The sequence below is a fragment of the Rhagoletis pomonella genome, unplaced genomic scaffold (assembly GCF_013731165.1).
Source record: "Rhagoletis pomonella isolate Grant_MI unplaced genomic scaffold, Rhpom_1.0 Rhpom_scaffold_00007, whole genome shotgun sequence".
NCBI classification, from domain to species: domain Eukaryota; kingdom Metazoa; phylum Arthropoda; class Insecta; order Diptera; family Tephritidae; genus Rhagoletis; species Rhagoletis pomonella.
The window spans coordinates 69,412,328-69,420,980 of record NW_023458561.1 but is presented as its reverse complement, the minus strand read 5'-3'; the positions used below and the strand labels follow the sequence as shown (position 1 = coordinate 69,420,980).

Sequence of the window (8,653 nt, the reverse complement as noted above, 5' to 3'; positions counted from 1 at the left end):
ACATATGTACATATCGTCCCGTTAACTCAGAAATTGGACGATATGTAATTTTTGGCATAACGCTCGTTTGCTGGTAGAACGTCATAATACATTTTTTTTTAGATCGTCTAATCGATTTCTGTTAATTGTGTCTCTTAAGAAGGAAATTGGTTTCCTTGCAATTTTACCCATTTTCACTTTGTTTAGCAGTCATAGCAAGAAAAAAAAAGCTCTCTTAAGTAAAGTTTAATGGCAACATTATAATTCTTATATTTTTTAGTTATTACTTATGTATGTTTATTTGTAAAGCCCTTTTTCTCGAATTTTTCGATTTTTTGAATTATACGCTATTGCAGTAAACGAGCAATGTGTACGTACATACATACATACATACATACTTAATATATAACATAAATGCCATTTAAAAATCATGTATGATATGCCTTTCTTTTTTGCCACTTTATGCACATGAAGACATATTTATACATACATACATATGTACATGAAGAAAAAATAACGTTTCAACAATTAATGAACGTGAAACCACAGTGAAAAATACACGAAAATTTAGTATACATTTAATACTCCAAATCAATTTAAATTAAAAGTATATAAACCTCAAAATCGCTAGTCTGTTAGCACTTCAATTACAACCACTAAGGGCCGTTTTCACCATCTCTGGTTACCGATGTTAGTGACCTCCATGCATATAACATTGTGTCGAAAACGTCGGTAATGATGTTTAACTGGAGATTAGTGTTAACCAGAGAAGGAGAAAACGGCCCTAAATAGCAACCCTAAAATAATACTGAGGCACAATTTAAGTTTTTTCGGGCCACAGGGAAATAATGGCCAAACGTTAGTATGTGCGGGAGATTCTAAGGTTAGGTAAGGGTGTTAAAAGGTTGCTGACCAACTCTTCAAAGTTTTCGGCTTTGCGGTTTCCAAGCAAACGATTCGATTAAGTTTTTCTTCAAACTGTTCATCAGACAGTAGGTGCCTCTTTGATTTTGGCATCAACAATTTTTTTTTGTCAAAAAATGCTGTTTTAATGGCAATAATAATTTAACATAAATTTATTAGAATCACACTTTGGTAAGCAAAATACGCGTAATCACTTCAGTCAACTTTTAAGAAAAACTTAGGGTAATTGAATAAAACTAAGTAAGGGGTTTATATGTGGTTAGGTAATATTATCTAAAAAAAAAATAACTTAGTTTTGTGTAACGCAACCACTGTTTATCAGTGTAATAAGCCCGCTGTTGCTGAGTTGATAGAGGTACCGACTACCACTCCATAGGACCTGGGTTCCAGCCCTGATCAGAGCAACATCTAAATTAGAAAACGTTTTTTCTAACAGCGGCCGCCCCTCGGCAGGCAAGGACAAACCTCCGAGTTTATTTCTGCCATGAAAAAGCTTCTTATAAAATCCATTTGCTGTTCGGAGGCGGCATGAAACTTTAGGTCCCTCCATTTGTGTAACAACATCAAGATGTTTGAGGAAAAGTTCGGCCAAACACTTAGCAAAAGTTTAATCGCCAAAATATTGTTATTATCGATAATACCTTCATCTCTCACTGAGCCGGATTTCAGAGGATTTAGACATAGAATGTTGCTATCATAGTTTTTGAACCTTCAAGAGATTGAGATGAGCCTGTTTACCACAGACATTTGGCAAAAATAAAAATGCCTTCAAGAATTCACGCAAAATTTAATATATAAAGATAAACCAATATTGGGATTCGTAGTGTAGTTTTCCAAAGAACTAAATTATATTCAAGAATTTGAGTTCGTAAAATTGAATATTCAAATAGTTATAGTAGTTGATAATGATAATCCGTAAATTAAACCGACTTTGTATTTGTTTGGAAATAGTGTATCAGGGAACAAATATCAAAACAAAAAAAAAAACCATCACCAATGGATTTGCACATTTTGCGTTAAAAAAATGTAGGAGCATCTAAAATACAAAATGAAATATTGTATAGACACACGCTAAAGTAAAAAGTTTATGACCGAGATTTTCAATCAGTCAATTATGAACAGGTCATCACATTTATAAAAGAAAACAGTTCGTGCAGGTTTTAACAATTTTAAAAACACTTAGAAAATCGTATTTTAATATACATACATATAGCTTACTATAGTTGAAAAGATAATCTTATCCAAATATTAAGATGCATTTAGAAAAATAGTAAATTATGAATGAAATTCAATTTTAGTGATTTTTACCTGCAGATACTCATAATCGTGTACTTTTGGCTGCATTGTTGGAATGGTTTTTTAAATAAAATAAAAATATACAATATGCATGAAAACGAATTGCTTTGTACATCTGTGCAATTATGAAATGTGTTTTGGACACTGAGGTGTTTGTTATTGTTGCAACCATTCTATGTGCTCCTATTTTGTTATTTTTTATTTAATATTGTCATATTTTTCCAAAGAAAAAAAAAAAAAAACAATCAATTTGCAGTGTTGCATTTGAACTTGAGCACATAGAAATGCCGCCACTACTTTTGATCTCTATTCAAGCACACGCTGCAATGCAATTGCGTATTTCCGAAGCTAATAAGCACCTGCTTGTACGCAAAATGAAGTTTGTTACAAACCTGCTTTTCCATATGGCTGGTGGTGGAATTTTTACGCGAATGCGGTTGATTAGGTGCCAACGTATGTGAATCTGTGTTGTCTTTAGGCGCCGCCGTGTTAGCAGCTGGCACATCGGCTATCGCAGGTGTTGGCTTGAATTTGCGTTGCATTTTCTCACAGTCGCGCAGCGTATTTATAAGCAGTCGGAACAATTCCCAGTGACCGAAATTGAGTCCTAAAACCTAATAAAATAGTTGTAAGAGAAATTAAAAAAAAAAATAACAATAAAAATTAAGGATGTTCTGAATTTTCTGCTTACTGCTTTTAGGTCGCTTATATCGCAGTATTTCAGTACTCGCCCACTGATTGCGTTCTCTTTGAGGATCGGCGATAGTTTGGGTAAAGCGGGACGCAGATCGTCGACTCGTTCTATTAAACTTATGACGCCTTCGACAGTTAGGTCGGAAAGTTTTGTTTGTAGAACGTCATCCTGGATTTTTTTTTTTTTTTTTAAGATTAATAGTTAATCAATTGTTTTTCAACACATATTTAATTAGGTGTGGCAACACTCACTGCAAAAGATTCACTCGGAGAACCGATCAACGGTGTCAAAGCCGCTTCGGAGATCGTGCTGGCGTTTCGCTGTCTCAACTCGTAATCGTTGTGGAACAACTGATACGGTGGATAAGCAGCTGGTGAAGGCACATACGTAGGCGTTGGTGGAGGTATGCGTACGGCAGGGTTAACGCTCGGCTTGTTTTGTAGCACAAGTGTGCCTTCGTCCTCGATCGATTGCTGATCCTCTGCGAATCAAAAGAAGACAAGTTCAATACAATATATGGATTTGTTTAAGAAAAAAATATTGCGCGCACCTTTTAATACTTTTCTCAAGTATGGGTCTAGATTAATTGTAAATGGCAGGAATATTCTCAAATCCGCCACGAGCAAATCCGATTTATGCAACTGCAAAAAGGCGTCCAGCTTGCGCTCGTCCCGATCGAGTTCGAGCAGCGGTGCAGCTTCGCGTAGACAAGCAATCTTTGGGCGCACTCTATCGGCAAGAGTAAATGTACATTAAAAAAAAAAAGGAATTAAACAAATAAACAAATTGGGCGCACTTTTCATAGACAGCTTGCAGTGGCAAATTGTCGTCATATGAGTCCATGAAGTTGTCGTGCTGCAACACAATCATGCTGGCACGCAGCGGCCACTGTTCTGTCAAGTTTATCCACGAACTTAAGCGATACCAACTAAAGTCTATCTGGAATGCTTTCAGCAGGCGCACTAAAACAGTAAAAAAACGCAATGAGCTATTAGTTAGTATCAAACAAACCATTACAGCGATTTTCGAAATTCACCTGTTATGTAAATGACATTCATGAGTCGCCGCATGCTGCGTGGGTTCACGTCACTGAAGTAGTCGTCGGTTAGCATCATGCGCGACAGATCAAGCACCCCCTGCGGGTTCTGTCCCAGCCGATGCAGGTTCGAGCCGATCGAGCTGGCCACCGATTCGGACAAACGTAATTTCTTTCCACCACTGCGCCCCCCCGGATTATGGGACGTACGTAATTTTTCTTGGCTGGACATAATTTCTGATGCGTTCGACAAGCGACGAGCCGACACTGAATGTCCCAGTGTCGGGCCATCTTCGTTGGGAAATTCGCTGTAGTTACGCTTGAAGAGCATTGCGGTCATTTGGGCGCGTTGCACTTTCCTTAAGCCCGAGTTTTGTAAATACACTGGCAAGTGAATGAGGTTACGCAGAAAATCGTGTCCGCCGATGCCGCCTTCGGTGAAGAGACGTCTACTGTTAGCCTCGGCTGCTTTAGCGATCACATGCGGGTCGACGGCGATGAGTACAACAAAGGGGCGATTTGGGGAGGAGAGCAGAGTTTGAATGGCATTAAGCACCGAGAGAATGCGCTCTGTATCGCAGGAGTCCAAGGCGTCCACCACGCCTACAAGCCGGCTTTGTTGGTTCGTGAACGCGTCGAGGCACTGCGTGAGGGAGAAGGAAAATGCTATTAAAGTATGTTGGTGTTTGTTGAATTTTCCCCACTGGGTGATAAGATGATTTATTTATAAATAAGTGAGATATCGCGATTGTAATATTTTACTTAACTTTTCAATTAAACGGAAAATAAAATTGTAATCAAGTGGCAACGCTCTTTACGAATGTTTTCGTAACAAAGCTCGCTTATATATTTTTATAATATTTCCTTTGAGTTATTAATTAAGTTAAATTCAACAATTTAATTAGATGTCAACTGCCTAAAAATATACAGTAATATTGGCTATGTGAGGTAGTAACATACTCACACACTCACTCACAAGCTCTCACATTCAAAATATTAAGTAGGATGTAAGGTTTGCAAAGATATTTTACCTTAACCATGTCGGTCATCAGAGCCACTTCCGTTCCCAGTGCTGTCAGTGGCGCACCCTCATTATGCCGCACCGACTTCCTCAAATGCCGACCCTGCGAAATGAACAGCGACCCAAACGCCTTGGCCAGTATGTGCAAGTTCGTGCAGACAATGGACACCAACACCGCGCAAATGACGTAAATCGAGACGAGCATCCGTTCTTGTTCCTTATCTGTGGCGTACGTAAAGTATGCCACTACCAGCGCTATGCCCGTTATAAGCGTTAACAAACCCAGTTCGAAGATAATCACAATTGGCATACAGCACATGCGCCGCCAGCGCCAACCAGATGTCGCCTTCACCGCTTTGGGCCGAAAGGCCCGATACAAGCGTGTCGATAGCCAGCCATAGTGCGACTCGATGGCCTCGAAAAGTGCGGCCAACATATGCGTAACGGCGCCCTCTCCTGTCGGCGATGCGCTGCTCGCCTCCGCAAAGTGAAAACGTACCGGCTTCGCTTGGGCGTCTGCTTGCGCGCCGGGTGGGTGACAAAACGCCACCTGTAGGATGAGACGCAGGCGTCCTATGCGCTTCTTAATACCATGTTGCACCGAATAGGCCCAATAGACGTCCATGTGGTTGTTAGCGTACTTAATACTGGCGAGCAGGAGGTAGGTTAAAACTAGGTATAGCACCGCTGCTATTGTGCCCCACATGGCAGACCAGGACGACAAGCCGACAATGGTGGCAAGCACCAGAGCTATGTGCAGGTTTACAAGAAACATTAGACCGCTAGTCTTGAAGGGCGGCTCCGCCCACTGGCGTGCGAAGTTGTTCATCTCATCGCGCAGCTTATTTAGCAGGAAACTCTTACCGCTGCCCCACTTGGCGTACAGACCCACTGTGATGGGCGTGGTCAGTGTTGGTTCGCTCAGTACATCGGCCAAAGCAGATGAGTACAGCTCGTAGCCGAGCATGCCCTCAGAGTCTTCATTTGTGTTCAAGCGCCGCGCCCCAAACACCTGTCCGAGTATGGTCTTCTGGTGTATGGTATCGATGTTGTATGGTGTCTCGCCGGCCTTATTTGCTCTATACAACAGCTGACTGTTCTTCGGGTTGCGCAGCAATGCCTCAACGATCGCCTTGGACCGAGCGCGCATGGCAATGTGTAGGCAGGTGTCGCCGCGTTTGTCGCTCGCCGTCACCTTCGCTTTGCGATCGAGCAGCATTTGTACGATTTCCAAATTGCGGTTGCGTACTGCGCGCAGCAAAGCAGTGTCGCCGTCTTTGGTCGCCGCCTCGAGATCGGGATTGGTGGAGAGGAGTATTTTGACGATGTGCACATGGCCCTTCTCCACCGCCGTGTAGATAGCCGTTTTGCGGTCTTTGCCTTGAATATCGACGTCAGCGTGCTTTTTTAGTAATGCCTCAACAACACCTCGATGGCCACCCTTCACGGCGTGTATGAGGGGCGTGTCGCCAGCGCGATCTTGAATGTTGATATAGGCGCCAGCAGCGATTAGAGAAGCGCATATTTCCTGTCAAAGAGAAAGCGTCAATTTCAATGCATGGACAGTGTTATGTGCAACAGAATCAATGGCAAGTTTAAAAAATTCATTATAAATCCCCGCATGCATTTCCCAAGCACCCACCTGGAAGCCCTCGCGACTCGCAATTGCCAACGCCGTCATGCCATCTTTGTCCAATGCATTCACATTTGGTCGCTTCTCCAGCAGCGACGTCACGCAGTCAGTATGTCCGCCTGAAGTGGCCACCAGCAGCGGCGTCCACGAATACATGCCCGCCGTGTCGACATTAGCCCCGGCTTTCAGCAGCGTATCGACAATCTCAGCATTACCTTTGCGGCACGCCCACACAAGCGCAGTCGTGCCATACTTGTCGCCCACATTCACTTTAGCACCGCGCTGCACCAAGAGCTCAACGATCTCCTTAAACCCACGACCAGCTGCCCACAGAAGGGGACCCAGATGGTAATTGCCATGTACATTCACATCTGCGCCTTTCTCTAGCAGAAAGCGCACCAGATCGGTATGACCACGATATGCAGCCCACATTAGTGCCGTCCAACCGCCCTGGCGGAGAGTGAGGATGAGGTAAGAGAAGAGAACGAAACATGTCAACAGCTCTACGGTTGGATAATTAAATGAATATTTACCATATCACGATGCTCAATGTCAGCACCATGATCGATAAGCAGCTGTACGATATCGAAGTGACCATTCTTGGCCGCGCACAGCAGTGCGGTCCAGTTGTCATTGTCCTCAGCTTGGACATCTGCGCCGCGAGCCAAGAATTCGCGCACAAAAACAGTTAAGCCACGTCCAGCAACAACCATAAGTCCAGTGGTGCCATTCTACAAAAAAAAAAAATAAAAAATAAAAAATGGGTTAGGGGGATTGACCTCGACGACCCTTGACCCACTCAAACTCACCTCATCACGATCATCGACGGATAAATGCCGACTATCTAAGATAGCGCGCAAACCAGATAGGTCATTAGTATCCACATATTGTAGGAGCGCTCGATGTGCTAGTGAACCCATAGAATCTCCGTAGCGATTGAGATGCTACATGTAGAAGAAGAAGAGAAATGTATTGAAAATTATCTAGCAGCAAAGCATACATCCGTTACACATACAATGCTCAACAAATACATATTTTTAAGGAAGTTGTCATGCCAGAAAGGAAGGTAATAAAAAAATCAGTATGTGCTGAAATTGGGGAGAAAATCTACCAAAAAGTAATTTTTCGAACAAAAAAAGTACAACGGGCCTTATGAATAAAACGGAAGCCATTGATTTTTCTTAAAATTTCAGACACCTTTTTCTCGACTTATTTAAACAAGTAATTTTTAAGCAAAAAACACAACTGACTTCCGATAGAAAAAAAAAAAATGATCGAAACCGGTTGACGTGGTCCAAAGTTATAACATATGTTCATAAAAAAAAATATTTCAGTAAAGGCCTGAAATTTTAAGAAAAAGCATTTGCTTAGTTTTTATTCATAAAGCCCTATCATACATACATATGTACATACGGGTATATCGAGCCCTAAGCGCCAAAAAGATATAAGCGACATATTTTCCAAATTTCTTTTAATGCAGAATTATTCCTAGATCATCTAGATGCGTTTCTGCATTAAAAATATATATATATATATATATGCAGGCCAAAGCCCTTTCGGCTTTTAAAATTTTTCCGTTTATAAAAAAATTTAAGAATGAAAGCAACCAAATGGTTAGAGCTTCGTACTATAGCTAAGTAAGATCCAGGTTAGGTTGCGGGTCCGAGCCACAATCAAAAACAAAAAGATTTTTACGAAATAAGCTCCGTTTGTATTTATGACATGATAGAGTTTATTAATTCAATAACTTCAAGTAACACGCTACAAAACGTAAAAGCTCGGCCAAATGTAAGCGTCAAATATTTAATAAGAACAAAAACTTAACGAAGCTCTGCAAGCGTATTAATGAAGTGGCCAATTCTGCTTCCTGACTAATCTGACTTTCACAACTAATCGTTATACAAAAATAGGACTTATTAAAGGGCATTATGTCTAAGAACACAATCGATGTTAGTGAATGCAGAAAACAAAAATTTAATAAGTATCAAAAATATTACCCATTTTCAGCTTAGTTGCCTTATTTTTTTTTTTTACGAGATTTCAGTTTTCAGTTTAATGGAGGATTATGGT

General features: G+C 41.2%; 1 protein-coding gene across 1 annotated transcript; it reads right to left on the bottom strand.

The window, feature by feature from the left end:
- Nucleotides 1-2,178: 2,178 nt before the first annotated feature.
- On the bottom strand, nucleotides 2,179-7,523 carry LOC118743986 (kinase D-interacting substrate of 220 kDa-like). The gene is made up of 11 exons (XM_036476750.1): nucleotides 7,393-7,523; nucleotides 7,117-7,314; nucleotides 6,593-7,033; nucleotides 4,961-6,478; nucleotides 3,930-4,572; nucleotides 3,690-3,855; nucleotides 3,444-3,622; nucleotides 3,145-3,374; nucleotides 2,891-3,061; nucleotides 2,592-2,813; nucleotides 2,179-2,241 (listed from the first exon to the last, which is right to left on the bottom strand). Exons 1-11 carry the CDS (start codon nucleotides 7,501-7,503, stop codon nucleotides 2,179-2,181), a joined length of 3,942 nt encoding a protein of 1,313 aa, XP_036332643.1. The 5' UTR covers nucleotides 7,504-7,523.
- Between the last annotated feature and the right edge of the window lie 1,130 nt (nucleotides 7,524-8,653).

What these genes read in the sequence shown, in the direction of transcription:
- LOC118743986 (XM_036476750.1), bottom strand. Translation starts at nt 7,503, where the DNA reads ATGGGTTCACTAGCACATCGAGCGCTCCTACAATATGTGGATACTAAT. An exon ending in CGAGTCGCGAGGGCTTCCAG is followed by an intron (nt 6,479 to 6,592) that starts GTGGGTGCTTGG and finishes TCTCTTTGACAG; the next exon opens with GAAATATGCGCTTCTCTAAT. An exon ending in CTCCGAGTGAATCTTTTGCA is followed by an intron (nt 3,062 to 3,144) that starts GTGAGTGTTGCC and finishes AAAAAAATCCAG; the next exon opens with GATGACGTTCTACAAACAAA.